Source organism: Danio rerio, chromosome 8 (genome assembly GCF_049306965.1).
Source record: "Danio rerio strain Tuebingen ecotype United States chromosome 8, GRCz12tu, whole genome shotgun sequence".
Lineage (NCBI taxonomy): Eukaryota > Metazoa > Chordata > Actinopteri > Cypriniformes > Danionidae > Danio > Danio rerio.
In genome coordinates this window covers 24,845,821-24,862,962 of record NC_133183.1, presented here as the reverse complement: position 1 = coordinate 24,862,962, position 17,142 = coordinate 24,845,821, and the positions used below count along the sequence as shown (strand labels likewise).

Genomic DNA, 17,142 nt, shown 5'->3' with positions numbered 1-17,142 from the left:
TGTAAATTACTAATTTATTTTACAATGTGTACAATAACTTTAATTCTAATTTACTGCAATCAAAACAATGCCATTTATAACTGAGTGGAGTTCAATGCTGAATAAATACACTAGTCAAGCAGAATCTGCCTTGCCTTGATTTGCTCACCAAAGCCTCTGCATTGTCCTCTATCCATCAGGTGACAGTATCTACATTTTAGTCTAAACTACAGAATGTAAATTAAAACATTTATTTCAGTTAAGTTTTTTTGTAGCTTAATAAAAAAAAAATAAAGGTTGCGATTTAATCTTAAATGACAATCTCTATAGCAAACCCATCATTCTCTCTTTCTTCTCAGATGGGAAGGCGCGCTAAATCAAAGGTTACCATGGGCCAACTTTGGCCTTAGTTTGGGCATCTCTACTCCTAATATATGCTCATAGTTTAAAAAATTTTTCACAAAACATTTTATCAGTCATTCTGTTTATTATACAGTTCAGCTGTCTGATCCTCAAAAGAGTAACGTACACAAACAATATAGACTGATTTCTTTATTCCAAATGTATATAACCACATCGGCAGGGCTTTTGCAAATTCGGAAAAGTGCAAATATGAGCCTGCTTATACAGATTCCTGACCCTCTACATTAGGGCAGCACAGCTCCTGGAAACAGGGTAAACACTGTCGGCTAATTAGCCACTGCAACCAAACAAAGGCATGGTGTGTTTCGCCCTTGCTGGGATTTTTGAAGAGAGTCTTGCGGTGGTGTGTGTGTTTGCTGGTGGTTTGTGATTGGGTGGCTTTTTTAGCCAATGCACAATTAAGGTCTATGAGTAGTAAAGTGTGTTTGGAGTTCTCACTTCATCCACAGACCTGTAGTTAAAGGATTGCAACACAACCACAGTTTTGACCACTGCCATGGGTACAAGTGCTGTGAACGGATGTACCAGCAATAAAAAGAGAGAGGAGCGCTAACTTCAATGACTGTTTGTTTGTTCAGCTTTGCTCTTAATCCTACACGGGGCAAACATGGAGAGCAGGAAACACTCTCTAAATATATTTTTCATTAGACCTGTTTTGGTATTGACATGTAATTGTTAGTATTTACAATCCAACTCTCAGTGTTTATCTGAGTGAAACTGTATTTGTTCCATATGGCTGTGTGGCCGTGTTTGTGTGTGAACAAGTGACTGTTGCCTACAGCTTGTTAGTCCATATGTTGATCTGCCATATGCTTCTATCTCATTTAGTGTTAGAAAATAGCCAATAATTAGACATCACATCAAACCACATCAGTAGTCTAAGGATATATCTGTTTATTTTAGAAAGCAAGAGCTTTTAAAATAGGTCATAATGCCTGAAGAGCTCGTAAAATAGTTCATATTTGGATTTCACATAAATAAAATATAAAATGCAAAGTACGTCAAAAATGGTCACACACACACACACACACACACACACATATATATATATATATATATATATATATATATATATATATATATATATATATATATATATATATATATATATATATATATATATATATATATATATATATATATATAAGGTTTTGGGTCAGCTTTTTTCATGTTTTTTTATTATTCTGTTCATCATTTATTAAATGTAAAAAACTATTTAATTGCTAAATACTTTTTAAATTAAATATTCATTTATAACTTATTGTACATTTTTAAATGAAATTATTACTCCAGTCAGGATTGATTTTATTACTATTACCATTAGTTTTTCTTAATTACTTTGGCTCAATTCTTGATTGATTTTGTTTCTAAACAAAAAGTATAGATCTTTGAATAATTAGCTTGTTGTTTACTGAAAAGTGGCATTTCTTATTGATTTAAGCATATTGCAAATGCTTTGGCACATGTGTGCAAACAGTAAGTACAATTGTCTTTAGTTTGGTCAGAAACTAATTGCATATGGCTTATTGATCAAAACTAATAAGTCAGTTCTTATTTAAATTGTCAAACTCTTCACAACTGCTCAGTCATTTTGCATTGTGTAAGCCATCACACTCAAAACAATGTTCATTCAATCATCAAACATTTGTATTAACACCATAAAAATCTGATATTAACATTGTTTGTAATGTCTGATAAATTTGGTAAATGACCTCTAGTTGCAATACAATTTGCGTTATCTATTTATCATATACTACCAAATTATATATGCAAACTATATATAGTTATCACTACATATACACTACATTCACAATCCTAAACTGCAGTAGCATGCAATTGGAAGACGTGTAATCTCTGGCAAGGCCAACAATAGTGACAGGATGGCCACCAAGATTTTAAAAGGCATCGTGTACATCAAAAACAGGCAAAGCAACAGATTAATATCAATCAACATATCCCATATTTTTAAAGAAAATTTTTAGATGTCACCCCATTTGTAATCTTTAACAGTTACACAAGTAACTGTAATTTAATTGTACATTTTTTATCAGTAACTGTAACAAATTAATGTTACTTTTATTTTGTAATTAAATTACATAACGCCGTTACATGTAACTAGTTACTCCCCAAGACTGATAAATACAAATGTTCATTTATTTAATTTTTCTATATACTATTCACTGTTCTTAACAAATATCAGATTTTTTAAAACCTTAATTTCCATGATTGACTGTCATGACTGTTTTGGAATTTGGACTCACCGTTTAGAGAATGTTAAGACTGTTTTGAAAAAATTGTGCCAAAGAAATTGATAATAATAATAATAATAATAATAATAATAGTAATAAAATTAGAGTGATTTCTGAAGGGTCTGAAGGTCAAGACTAGAGCAATAAAGCTGAAAATACATCTTTAAAATCACTGGAAAATATTATTATATTAAATTATAAACTATTTTTGAACATTGATTTTATAGCGCAATAAAATTTCACATTTCATTTTTTTACTGTATTTTTGATTAAATAAACGCAGCCTTGATGAGCAAACTTGGTGAGCAAACTTTTGACCGGTAGTGAATATATTCATTTCAACAGATATGTACAAATATGTTTGAATATGTAAGCAAACATTTTATGTGTTTATATGTATAATTGTATTTATTGTAATTTCCATGGTTGAAAAATATATATATAAACTGACATTTTTGCAATATATATTGCATATGTGACATCTATTTTATATATGTGAAACCCAAATATGAATTGTAGCAGATTTCTAAATGGGATTTATTAGCCTTATGGAACCCACAACATCTTTAAAATAACAAAAACACAGAGGAACAGCTATTGAACAATAAAAAACACTGACAGCCAATTGGATTCTATTTTACTTTAAAGATTGTTTAAAGAGACTATAAAGTGCTTCAACACATCTATGAGCTTTTTTTTCCATTAATTTTTTTTCATTCATTTTCAACACAAAATAATATATTTTGAAGAATGTTGGAAACTGTTAGCCATCAACATCCACAGTAAGAAAAACAGTTTCCAACTTTCTTCAAAATAGAACCATATAAGTAGAGGGAGAGTAAATGATGACAGAATTGTAATTTTGGGTGAACTACCCCTTTACAGCTCTAGACAACAGAACTACTGTTTAAGCTTATAATAAACAGAACATTATTCTCCACTAAAGTGGATAGTCATATTTAAAGTTATTGTCCTTGGTGTGAGACTAAAGAGTAGTAATTTTTTGTTCAAAACTTCAGAGCATCAGTGTTGTACTGTTTGGGTCAGGCCTTAAAAATAGCGCCTTTGTGTAAATTGTGTTAGGTGGTATAGAGGGTGGGTCCATGTAAATGAGGTGGTCCAGTGTTTTATGAGGTGTCCAGGACTCTCAGTTCCAGCAGTCTGCAGGAATCTCAGCATCACTACCACAGCTGGAGCACAGTGTCTTTTTTAGACATTTAGATTTTGCTATATTTACAAAGACCCAACATGGAAAGACAAACTTTAACATATATCAATTTTTAGGTCTGTGCTCTGTTTTTGGAGTAGATTTTTTTGGAGCAATAGAAGTATTTCCTCTTCCATTTTTTTGTTATTCACCTGAGTTTTGAATATTTACAAAAATCATGCTACTGGAGAAGATTTTGCATTGTTTTCTTCTCCTTTGGAGTTTTATTTTGACTGTGACAGCATTTCACCCAGCTGCAAATCTATATAGTTTCTACTCTGGACCTCAACCACAGTCTAACTCGGAGAAACCAACGGCCAGGCACAAGTAAGTATCCATGAGTAAAATGATTATTCTCTTAATTAATAAATCAGGAGGCAAAACAGCAGTGGAATGTTAATAACACATTGAAAGACATCTGTACGCCAATATACTGCTGATACTAAATTTGAACTTTTTACCTGTGTTACAAGTCTTGTGAATATTCATTCATTCATTTGACATAGGTGGTTATTACAATTGTAATTTTTCTCAATATTGGTGAATCAAGTTAAAAAAAAAGTTTGAAAATTCGTTTTATTAATAATTATTAATTTTTTTGCATAATTATTTTTAGGAGGATTGTATTTTTTCATAGTAATATTGTATAAATTGTTTATTGTTACAAGTAGAATCATAAACCAATGTTAATATCTTTGTAAAAATGTAAATATTAACTATTTAATATTATCTAATAACTAATTTTTAACTAAATATAATTAGTTGCTGTAAAAATGTTGTTTATCTTAGCTATTTAGCTATTTAGCAAAAAACATACTGTCATTATCCGTAGCACTTCATTTTATGTTGTCCTTGTTACATGTTTAATTCTCACTGCCTCAAACTTGTCTCTTCTTAGGAACCACTGTGCATATGTTGTGGAGAAGACTGTCTCGTTCACTGTTCAGGATGGAGCAGCTCCCTTCATGAAGGCAATGAAGTGTGCTTGGGGTCAGAAATGCCCAACTACAAAGTATGATAATTAATGCATACATACAATTAATGTTTGTTAAAAAATGCATATTTGTGACATTTAGCTGATTTGCACATCCTGTCTGTTCTTGCAGGTATCGTATGTATTACAAACCAATGTATAAAGTTGCATATAAAACTGTAACTGAGCTGGAATGGAAGTGCTGTCCTGGATATACAGGTGTCGGTTGTACTGAGGGATATGGAATGAAAGCAAGGCCCCTTTTCAATGGACCAATGCCTGCACAAAAGGGTCCTATGCCTCCTTTTAAAGGACAAATGCCAATGCAAAAAGGCCCTATGCCTCCTTTTATAGGGCCTATGCATATGCAGAAAGGTCCCTCATCTCCTTTTAAAGGACCCATGCCAATGCAGAAAGGTCCTATGCCTCCTTTTAAAGGGCCCATGCCAATGCAGAAAGGTCCTATGCCTTCATTTAAAGGTCCAATGCCTATACAGAAAGGTCCTATGCCTTCCTTTAAAGGTCCAATGCCTATGCAGAAAGGTCCAATGCCTTCATTTAAAGGTCCAATGCCTATGCAGAAAGGTCCCATGCCTTCATTTAAAGGACCGATGCCAATGCAGAAGGGTCCAGTGCATTCATTTAAAAGGCCTATGTCTGCACAGAAAGGTCCAATGCCCTCTTATAAACGTCCAAATGCATCTCAAAAGGGACACATACCTTCATATAAAGGACAGTATCCCCATCCCAATGTCAATGGAAACCCCTGGATTCAGCCTCAAGCTCCAACTAATGGCATAATTGGATATCCAGTTCCTAATACTGGGCCGTCCTCCCAAGATCCTCCAATTGAATCTTACCCAGAGCACCAGGAACCGGAAGTAGATTATCCTGAACCCGTGATTGAACCTCAAGACCTTGGCCATGATATAATCCCAGAAGAGAATGAACCAGTTACTGACTACCAGGATCCTCAGCCAGATCATCAAACTTCCACAACAGTAGAGAGTGAGACAGAGCCTATTCGCAATGCACAAGTGCCCTCTGGTGGGAGTGAAACAAACCAAGGTAAATGAACCATTTATTATACTGTAGTTACACTCTCTCTCTCTAATATAAACAGTTGTAGTAGAATCTGTATTTGTTTGTACAAAATAAAGCCTTCAATGTGCCATAAGTAATTAAATAAATGTAATTCATTTATAGAACATGATGACAACAATATTGAAGATGAGCGGTTGGACAGGATAGAAGAGGATGTGCAACGACTTTCTCTTGGTCTTGAGACTCTCCGAGGTACAGTGACAGGTTTGGAGGACAGCTTGCGTGCTTCCCTTCGTGAAGATGCCAATAGGATGTTAACTGCCCTGATTTCTGCAGCACCCAGCCCTATCTCTGCTCCTTCCTTGTCTAGAGACTCTACTGTGGGCTTTGGAGATCTACCTGGAGGTGCACCGGATATTGAGGGATCAGATGTGGTGGGACACTTTCCAAACTTGGTCGATTTAACTGAAAAGGTTACAGAGCTGCGAGCAGAACTTGTGGCAAAGTCATCTGAGCTGGAAAAATTGAGAGGAGCAGTTGTGAGTCAAAACACCACCCTTCAAAGACTATCAGGTGGGTCAGTGAACCTTAATCAAACTGAAATCCAAAAGGCCCTGGAAACAATGGTGGAGTCCAAAATGAGTGAAGCTCGGGTCACCATATTAGATGGCTTTGAAAAACGAGTGGAAAGTGCAGAGGAGCGATGCGAGAGTCGAATGGCAGAGGTGCGACTCCAATGCAAAGAGGAAAGTTTAGATGGACAAGATCAGATTGAGCAAGTCCTAGACATAAGGGCTGAAAGATTGAGGGCAGAACTACAAAAGCTGCAGGCTCAGCTTCAAGACCTGGAGCCTGAAGAGGGTTGCTGCATTGCCATATCAGGTCTAACTGAAAGGGTCATTTATATGGAGCAGTCAGTGGAAGGTTTGAATGAATCCCAAACACACCTACGTGCTGAAATTGGTGGACACAAGGACCATATAGATGGCATGTTGGAAGGCCGACTGGCTTATGTGGAATCCAAATTGAATATTGCATTCAATCAAGAGGAAACAAACATTAACAAAAGTGAGCCTGATAACCTGGAGGTGCAATTGGAAGGGAAGATTAAAGCTCTTGAAACCCGTCTCTTGGCAGCAGTAGAAGAGCTCGGTAATGTCACAGCACCAACTTTACTCGAAGGTCAAGCTGTTCCTTCACTGGAAACAGAGGTAGAATTGTTAAGAAGAAGAGTTGAGGATGATTTGGACCATCTACAGAAACAGCTCAAATCCATGGAGGTTCTTTGTACTTCAGCTTGTGTTCCACAGCCTGTTCTAACAGGATATGCAGCTCCATTGGCTACCGATGAGGACAAACACGAAGACAACCTTAAAGAAATGAATGAGAAACTTGATTTACAAGTGCAGAAATTAAACAACCTCAATGCCACTCTATATAATCTTCTTGTACAGTTAGCAAAGAAACAGGAGGAGGTGGATCTTCAAGGAGAGGTGACCCTACTTAAGGTCACTGTGAACTCTGTTAACAGGTCTATCTGTGGCTTGCAAGACTCTCTTGGCTCTGTGATCAAAGAGGTCGGCCACACCAACCTTACCTGGCAGGAAAGAGAGGAAAGGCTTGCCCAGCAGGTAAAAGGAGTGGTTCAGCTGGTGGGACGACAAGCTTCCATGTTGGGTACTGGGGAGCGAAAGCTGACCCGTCTGAAGGGGGAACTCCACGATCTGCGACGTAAAGTTGCTGGAGAGCTACAGGGTTGCCGCTCCACTGCCCTCGGTGTCCAGAAGGAAGTGACCGAAGTCGGAGGTCGTGTTGCCCGTGTGGAGGGTCAGTGTGGAGGCCTAGCACACCTGTCCGATGACCTAGAGAGAATTCGAGGAGAGCTGGAGAAGCAGTCTGATGGGTATCTGTCTCACGTAAATAGCACCCTTGTTAACCATTCTCACCAACTGTCCGAACTCAGAGATAGCATCCAAAACTGCACTGGAACTTCTGGGCCTTCTAAGATTGTGGCGACTACACAACAAACAGCAGAACAACACACAACAGAACCAACCCATCCTAGAGGAGACCAGTTTGCAGTCCCCACACAGCACAAGGGTGACTAGTAAATCAAGTGCACTTTATAATGTGCAGCCTATAATCAAGACTTATACTATTATATAGTATCTTTCTCAGGAGACTCTTCTCTCAACAACTTCTTTTGTATGATCAATGCTGAAATGCAACTTGAAATTCCTTGTCTGTGGTGCTACTGTTTTGTACTGTTTTTATATCCCCTCCAATGAGCTATTATATACCATTTTTAGTGTTTATGGGTATATACAATGTTGTGCTGTGTTTTGTGAATATTTTTATATCAATTGGATGTCTGTATGTAGGTTTTGTTTTTAATAAGAGAGACTGTTGAGCTCATATAGAATATTCAATATTTCTGAAACAGGCCAGTCAATCTTTGTGAATTTTTTTTTATTTTTTACCTCGTTAATACTTTTGTGTTTGTACTTCAATAAATTGTTTGTCAAAGCTGGTGCTTAATAAAATGTTGAAATCTCACATTTTTATGAGGTTGTTATTGTGTACATAATAAATCACTAACAGAAAATATTCAAAACCCAACAATTCCCTCTTTTAAAGGGCACCTAGGTTACCCCTTTTTTCAGATCTAATACAAGTCTTTTGCGTCTCTAGAATGTGTATATAAAGTTTCAGATCAAAATACCCATCAGATTTTTCATTATACCTTTTACAAGATGCTGTTTATTACTGATTTCCAGCAGGGGGTGGTTTAGTCGTACTGCGCCTTTAAGCCGAGTTCTGCCCACCTACTGTTTCTACATGCCTCCTCCTTCAGCTGCGTCAGACAACAGACAAATTTAAAGGAAGAAGGTCTCACGTAGCGTTTGTGAGATACTACAGTAAGAACTAACCTTTACTAATCAGTATTGTGAAGTTGCATTGATGGATCACACACAAATATCTTTACAAAGTTAACGCGCGCGCGCGCACACACACACACACACACACACACACACACACACACGCACGCACACACAGGCAGGCAGGCAGGCAGACAGACAGAGCGCGCTTAGCTTAGTTAGGGCTAACCTCAAGTACTGTGTGGATATCTGTTATGCTAATGTACAAAATAAACCTGATTTAACTTCCACAAACCGGGATTGAAGCGTCTTCTTTTATAATTGTTCTGACACGCGGCTGTGCTGATGAAGTAAAGCTGAAGTAAAACGCTGTAATTTATTACACACATGTTCTGTTTTAAAACACTTTAAACATGTGAAACTTACTCTTAATCACATTTGATGATGATTGCTGATCCTAGCGAACAGAACAGACATTTTATTCCCGGTTGCTTTGCGTATGTCTGTCTGGTCTTGTTGACATATACACGTGACTACCGGAACATGTTAATGCGCGCAGCTGTCAATCAATTCAGTGGGCGGGGGGATCGCACACCTACCTAATGGTGCGATCGATTTGAAAACAGCTCCAATTGGCCGACCCTTTTTTTTGTAGTTAAATTGAAAAAAAAAGGACTGGGTGTGTTCATATCACCCCAGTATGACGGTCTATACACTATACCAACACACAGATCTGTCCAAACAGCTTGAAAAGTAGATTTTTTACCATAGGTGCCCTTTAAGGCATAACGTAAATTTTATGACATAAAATTTGATCATAGATATATACATTAGATGTCGCCTACTCTGTTGTTGTCTATTGGAAGGAATGCGTCAATAGAGCCCCCATTTTGGAACAGGGTAGTGCTCCTTTGAAATGAATGCGGGACCAAGCTGCAGTGGAGGACTGTGGCCATCCAGAGCCAGAGAATTACACATATACACATATATCAATGATCGGGAGTTTTCCCGGAGGTCAGTATGCAATTTTTTTTTATAATTACGAAAACTATCATTTTACATCACTTTTCTACACTGATGGATAAGTGATCGCACGGCCATTCCTGACAAAAAGCTTGTGTTTGTGTGTATGGAAATGTACTATCCTCCCTCCCTGTTAAATTTGATCTAATCTTGTCCTGAAACACAGCTCCTCTCCTGCTTTCACTTCTCATACTAACAGAGGGAGCGATTCGTTTGTGAATGAATCTCCGTTATGAAGGACTCGTTCACTAGCCGACAATAAGTTTCTGGCAGCGCAGCATCTCGTTGTCATACTTCTTTTGCATTGTTTGGTGATTTTATTCACCAAAACTAGCATAAGCCGAGTGTTTAGTGTGAGTTGCTGTTGCTTTGCCTTATGGTGAATGCAGTAAGTGACTGTGTTATAATCAATAACGTTACCTGTTTAGCACAAAAGTTCGTAACATACAAAAACGCAAAAAACTATACCTTACCTATGAAATGTTCTGCCTTAGTGATTTGTTTTCTTTGTTTGCTCATTACTACACCCGTTGATCGCGCTAAAGTCCCGCATCTTTATGTAATAACACTGTCTTGACTAGTGCGGCTGAATGCCGTTTGTCCTGGGAGTACTGTACCAATGTGGCAGCGCTATTGACGCATTCTCAGGGTCCCTATGCGATATCTAGTGTATATATCTATGAAATTTCTATCAGTTTCTACAGATTTGGATATTTACATTTGAACACAAGACGTCAAAAAATGGCCAGTAAGCTTGCTTTTACAGTGAATGCAAGGAATAGAACCAACTTAATTAAAAACGACATGACAGAAATAGCTTTAAATTTGCTTCATTTTTATAATGTGAAAAAGTATTTGGATTAGAATTTTTGGTTTTCTTCCTTATGAGTAAATTTAGGCATATATAAATACAGTAATCACACTTAAATCAAATCATCTTCATTTTTAAATTTTGTTTAATTGGTCTTCTCCAAGCATTGCAAAAATACGGTCCCAACAATGTCTTGATTTTCACTCAAACTGTATAATAAATTATATATTTATGCAATTTATAAAATTATAACAATTTTATAAATTTGTACTAACATTTTATATATGAATGTTTGTTTATATGTTTAAGTATATATATATAAATATATAATGTGTTAGATTTCTATATTTACCTATTTATTTATTTTTATTATTTATTTTAATTATTTATTTATTTGTTAATTAAATTGGTTTATTATTTATTTATCTGTGTCCTGATTAATCTTTGGATACTTATCGAAGGCCTTAGGAAATAGGGAGGGGCGGTAGATGGGAGTTTAAGTTTGTTTTCAAGGTTCAACAGTTTTCTTCTTTTTGTTTTTGTTGTAGTTACATATTTGATGTCATCGTTTTGCTAATAGGACTTTTATTTTTCATATACATTTATAAGATTGTATATTATCTGGAAAAAAAAACGCAATTAAAATATTTAAAATAAATAATCTCTTAGTTTGAGATGAATCAGCACTGCATAGAGACTGTTCAGATGCACCATGACACCCACTAATAAAGCTACAAGTAAATGGATTGATGACAATTTAACAGAGAAAAGTTTTATTCTTGATGTGAATCGCATCAACAAATTGTGGCATGCTTGTGAAAGTGAAGCAAACCAAGAAAAGAAATACAACCTTGCAATAAAATAGGTCTAAAATCCACTTAAGACATGAAATTATTGGACAATTCTTATTGTAATGGGTTAAATGTAAAAAAAAAAAGTTACTATCCTGTATGCAATTTGTCCGTTGTTTAGATCAAAATGATATCTGGGAATGAAACAGAAAATATAAAGCAATTTTACTACATTTGTTTTTTTAAATAATTTGTTATACCAATATATAAGATTATTAAATCAGTTTAACAGGAGACAGTAATTAACAAAAGTTGCATTTTTTTCATAACTGTCACCATCTATCATATTCACATATCATATACAAGTGGTAATCTAAAATGTAGGGTGACAGTTAAGGGGTCTGTTAGTGATTTTACTTACTAGATTCCTCATTCAGTTCCTTGATTTGTTTTATTATGCATAAGGTGTCAAATCCAAACACTGTTGCGGCCAGCAAACCAAAAACCTTTAAGACCACGCATGAACAAAGTGTTAAAAACAACAGTGCAAAATCAACAGTATACTTAAAACATCTTAAAAAACACTAAATAGGATTTATTATCCTTTCAGCCACATGCTGTAATCATTGCTCATTTACTTACCGAGCCAGCAATTTCCATAGAAAATTCATTTGTCACTGCAAACTTAAGGCAGACAAGAGAACATATGAAAAGCAGAAGTGTGCCTGTGATGGCTCTGAAGAAGTCCTAGATGAATGAGAACATGGCATTTTGTTATTTCAGTCCAAAATTAAAGGAATATTTCTAGAATATAAACTATTGAGGGCTATAACAATTAGGCATTTTGGTCAGTATAGTCAAATCTAGACACTCTAGTGTGTATATATTTTTACCGTCCATGGCAAAAACCTCAGCAGTACATCCAGTTTCATTGCATAAACAATGAATATGATAATGGCCCAGACCAGCTCTACAATGGAGCCCCACAAGTAGCATCCAAAAGACATTGCTTTGCAAATGGTTGCAATGAGACACAGCGCCTAAAATAAAAGAGAAATAAGAAAGATACATTTCTTGTTGACTCTAACACTATTTTAAAACACATTTGTCAAGATTACTTCATAAGACTTTTTAATGAGGAGGTGATTTTTTTTTTCCTCTCTGCGCAATCTAGTAAAAATCTAAACGGACCCGATATGTAACCGTGGAGCACAAAATTCATCCTGCACGTATTTTTATTTGGCAGTATCCAAAAATACAATGTACCTGTAGGTGTCAAAATTATTTTTTCTTTTATGCCAAAAATCACAGGAATATTAAAGTTTTTCAACTGCTAAGCTTTGAGCAATACCAAAGCAACTTTTTTTAAAACTGTATGTATGCATTAGCAACATGACTCCAGTTCATATACAGTGGGTCACAAAATAAGCTTGTTTCACTAAACCACTAAAAGCAATTCTCAAAACATTTCATTCATAACACACTAACCTAGCAACTGAGAGCATTACCAAAAAACTTTTTGTTCAAGTCTTGTGTTAAAGAATGTGTGATAAGAATGCAATTGTTAAAAATGTACTAAAAACTGTTATTACCAGTTTGAATGTATAGCATATCCATGTAATCTTAAATGAAAGCAGTGTTGAGGAAGTTACTTTAGAAAGTATGGCTGTCACCAGCTCGGTCCCAGTTATTCCCCTCACTGGCCAGCAGAGGTCTCTCTCACCTGACTTCTCTAACACTACATCCCCCAGAAGCCCCGTATCTGTCACTGATTGTGCTGCACCTGACTCTGATCACACACACATATAAGCAGCATCCACGCTCATTTCATTTCATTGTATTCCTTGCTTTCTGCCCCGACCCTTTGCTTTCCTCTCAGGGGTGCCCCCAAGGCTACCCCAATATGATTTTGCTGTTGACATTATAAATTTAAATATGCTTATGTAAATTCCTATTATTTCAATAAATAAATAAATATATATGAAATGTGTTTTTAAACTAAACATTGCTTTTTATTTGGTTTGCACATGTACTTGCGGAATTATTTCAAGGAATAAATTGCAATATTTAAACCACTATTTCATTTACCATAAATATATATATATATATATATATATATATATATATATATATATATATATATATATATATATATATATATATATATATATATATATATATATATATTTAACACTGAATTTATTATTTTTTGTGTGCCACCCCAAGATTTAGTGTGGCTTCTTCTGGCCACCCCTAAAAAATTTTCTGGGGGCGCCACTGTTTCCTCTCTGTCTTTGACTCACGCTGCCAGCCCTAATCTATGCCTGTTACAACAACCAACGAGTGTTTACTGCCTGCCTTTCAACTATTTCTGCCCGATGTTCATGTGAGTGTCTATGACAACATTTAGCGTGTGTTCCTGATTATACTGAGTTCAATAAATATACTGCAGATGGATCCCTCTGTGTCAGCTTCCTCATTACAATTGCATTAGAATATTGAATTACTCCCTAAAAAAAGTATTTGTTACTTTTTATGGTAAGTAATGCGTTACTTTTGTGTTACATTTTTTCTGACTTGGCTGAGGCTTGATCTCTTTCAGAACTATCAGGGTTTTTTTCTTCATTATTTTTTAAAATAGAGGAGCTCTGTAATTAACAACACAGTGTACAACCTTCATTTACACATGAAAAATGAATTTAGGATAATGTTATCTTCAGAGAACTTCCTGATCCTAGAGCTCTACATGCCAAATATACAGATTAATGAAAGTTTAAAGCAATTTGTTTGCTGCTTTTGTACCTTTTGTCTTATTAAAAATTAAAATCACTGTCTGATCTCACGAGAAAACGTAAGTATTTTACGTTTTGGCAGTTTAGTGGCTAATTCGTACCAGTTCAGTCCTAAGAAAATGTACGATTTTAAAAAGGAGGCGTGGCACCTAACCCCACCCCTAAACCCAACCGTCATTGGGGGATACGCAAATCGTACTAAAATGTACGAATTAGATGTACGAATTTGTACGAATTAGCCCCTAAATGAAAAAGTTACGAATTGCCGTGAGATTGTGTTGTCCATTCAGTAATCCTTTTTTTCAATGTGTTCGAAATAATGAGAATATTTCCATCGCAAAAATGTAAGGCTCTGCCACCTTCCTTTCTGCCTGTTCCTGCATTCCCACATGTTGTACTTGCATTATTTTTTTTAAAAGTAACTAAAATATTATTACTTCCTTTTTAAAGGTAATGCGTTACTTTACTTGTTACTAAGAAAAGTAATATTATTACATACTTTGCATTGCTTATAATGCTTTACTCCAACACTGAATTAAAGTCTCATAACAATGTCATAATATTTATTGATTATTTACATTTGAACTTACAATTTCAAGAGTTAAAACGATCGCCTTTCGTGAGAAGATGAAATTTGAATCTTCAGTTGTGTCTGCCATCTTGATCTTGTATTTAACTAGAACAAAACAATTACAATCAACAGATAATGTGTGTAGCAGTAAAAGATTAACATTTTATAAATCAGTGGATCTACTTTATATTTACATGAATACTTCACTAGGCCTAAAATGTACTAATACACTATCAAACGGCATTTATTTGTTACAATTACAAACAGCACTCAATTTGAATACTATAAAACTTACCATAAACTTATCACAACATTTGACAGCATAAAAAAACACAACACAAACCCCACAACCACAAAAATGCTTTTCTTTATAGCCTATTATAAAATTTAGAAGTAGGCTATGATTTCATAATATTAACCTCCATTTGAAAATGAGATGTAATTTGTAACTTACATACCTGAAAAGATTCTGATGAGGAGCCTGAGGCTTTCGGGTGCAATGCAGTGACACCAGAAAAATATGAAAGTGTGACAGGGAAAACCCACATACAGCAGATATTGGTCTATATTTCTGCCTTCTCTGGAACTGGTACTGCATAGTTTCCGCTCACTGAATGCTTTGTAGCTCTGGGCCGCTGTCTCAAAACCACCATGCTACACCTTTTATTATATAATGCATTTTCAAGGTTGGTGTGTTTGGGGTTTTTTTTCTGTCTAACATTGCAAAATAATTATCTTAACAATCTTGGTTGGTGTAAAGGTTATTGCACGCTGAATCTGAAATGTTTATAGATTTTTCATATTCATTATCTTAAATATTGTGTATAAATAAACCTGTTGAAAAAACTCTTCAAGCAATGAATATGATTTTGTTGTCCTCTCTTCTTAAAAAAAAAAAAAAAAGTTCATGAGTTCATGAATGTTCATTTCTGAACCTGAAATACATCACCTAAAAGCAGAATAAATAACCTTTCCACTTATGTTTGGTTTGTTAGGATATCTGGAATCTGAGGATTCACACTTAGCTGATGATTGATTATAAAGTGAGTTTGGCATGCTGTCTCGAGAGAGAGCCCTGAGCTCATAAGATCATCGAGCTCAGGGCTCCCTTCCATTTGCAAGGCGAGAGGGGAGTTTGACTCTCACCCTATTTAGAGCTGATGACAAATTATACATTGCTATATAGATATATACAGCTGGTTAAGAGCTCGACTATAGTGCTAATTTAGATTGATCAATTCACTTATGACGCAATGTTTTGGGACTTTGGGAGGAAACCTGAGAACCCGGGGCAAACCCACGCGAGCACGCGGAGAACATGTAAACTCCACATAGAAATGACAACTGGTTTGTTAAGGATTTGAACCAGTGACGTTCTTGCTGTGAGGCAACAGTGCTAACCACTGGGCCACTGTGCTACCTTATAAAGGGAAAGGTAGAGGAGTAGGGGTGTAAGGGAGAATTCTTCAAGGTGAAGATAACTAAAGAAAGAAACTCTGGTTATTTATAGTGAGTTAGTTATCCTCTGATTGGTGAATCATGCATTAGTTAATGCAGGACCAGCCGTGATCAATCATAAGCACATGCTCCTCTGGAAATTACCCACATAGCAAAACTTCTTTGGCCCAGGTTTGGCCCACACTATCAGCTTTTGCTTGGCCCACTTGCCGAAGTGAATTACGGTACATGACTGGACCAAGTCTGGCTTCCATACAAGGGCCAAACATGGACCATATCTGGGCCAAGTTTCAGCTAAGTTTATAACCCAAAACAGGGCCTGATTTGGCCCAGATATGTTGGTGTGTCACGACTGCAATGGATTTGATAAACCAATGAAGCATTTCGCTTTATGGATGTGTTTTTTTCTCAAAGCGACATGATTGGTAGAATTTTTTTCTTTACTCAAAAAAAAGTGGGTCAAGCCTTGCGTGGCCCACATATACATTTTTAATATCTGGGCCAAATACAATATTTGATATCTGGCCCAAGTCATGTATGCCACCTTAAAGATGGTGCCACATCTGCCAAACCCGGGCCATGTTTGGCCCACATGTTGTATGCTAGTGCCGGATGAATGCCTAGCCTGCTTTATGCCAAATCTGGGCCAGAATTCTTTGCTATCTGGGTAGTTTATAAATAAACTTTACTTAAAGTTGTCCAAATGAAGTGTGCAATTAAATATAGAGATTAAAAAGTAAAATAATTTAGTAGAATAGTTTTTTAATAGTCATAGCCCAGCAAAAGAATACAATGAAAACTACAATATATTGCTTGAAAAAACAAATGCACATTTAGCAAATCCAAATCTTTGCGTTAGTCATTTTGTCTTTTGCTTTGTTTGAGGAATAACCATTTGATGCCATTTTCAGTGACCATAACACTTCACTAGATTGATGAAAC

General features: G+C 35.7%; 2 protein-coding genes across 2 annotated transcripts; one reads left to right on the top strand and one right to left on the bottom strand.

Annotated features, from left to right (window-relative positions):
* The first annotated feature begins 3,806 nt into the window (after positions 1-3,806).
* Positions 3,807-8,431, top strand: emilin3a (elastin microfibril interfacer 3a). The gene is made up of 4 exons (XM_021474148.3): positions 3,807-4,185; positions 4,757-4,870; positions 4,965-5,899; positions 6,038-8,431. Exons 1-4 carry the CDS (start codon positions 4,037-4,039, stop codon positions 7,981-7,983), a joined length of 3,144 nt encoding a protein of 1,047 aa, XP_021329823.2. The 5' UTR covers positions 3,807-4,036; the 3' UTR covers positions 7,984-8,431.
* A 2,913-nt stretch (positions 8,432-11,344) lies between these two features.
* plp2a (proteolipid protein 2a) lies at positions 11,345-15,247 on the bottom strand. The gene is made up of 6 exons (NM_001039835.1): positions 15,201-15,247; positions 14,762-14,847; positions 12,273-12,419; positions 12,022-12,126; positions 11,801-11,885; positions 11,345-11,573 (listed from the first exon to the last, which is right to left on the bottom strand). The coding sequence occupies exons 2-6, from the start codon at positions 14,828-14,830 to the stop codon at positions 11,557-11,559; spliced, it is 423 nt and encodes a 140-aa protein (NP_001034924.1). The 5' UTR covers positions 14,831-14,847; positions 15,201-15,247; the 3' UTR covers positions 11,345-11,556.
* Between the last annotated feature and the right edge of the window lie 1,895 nt (positions 15,248-17,142).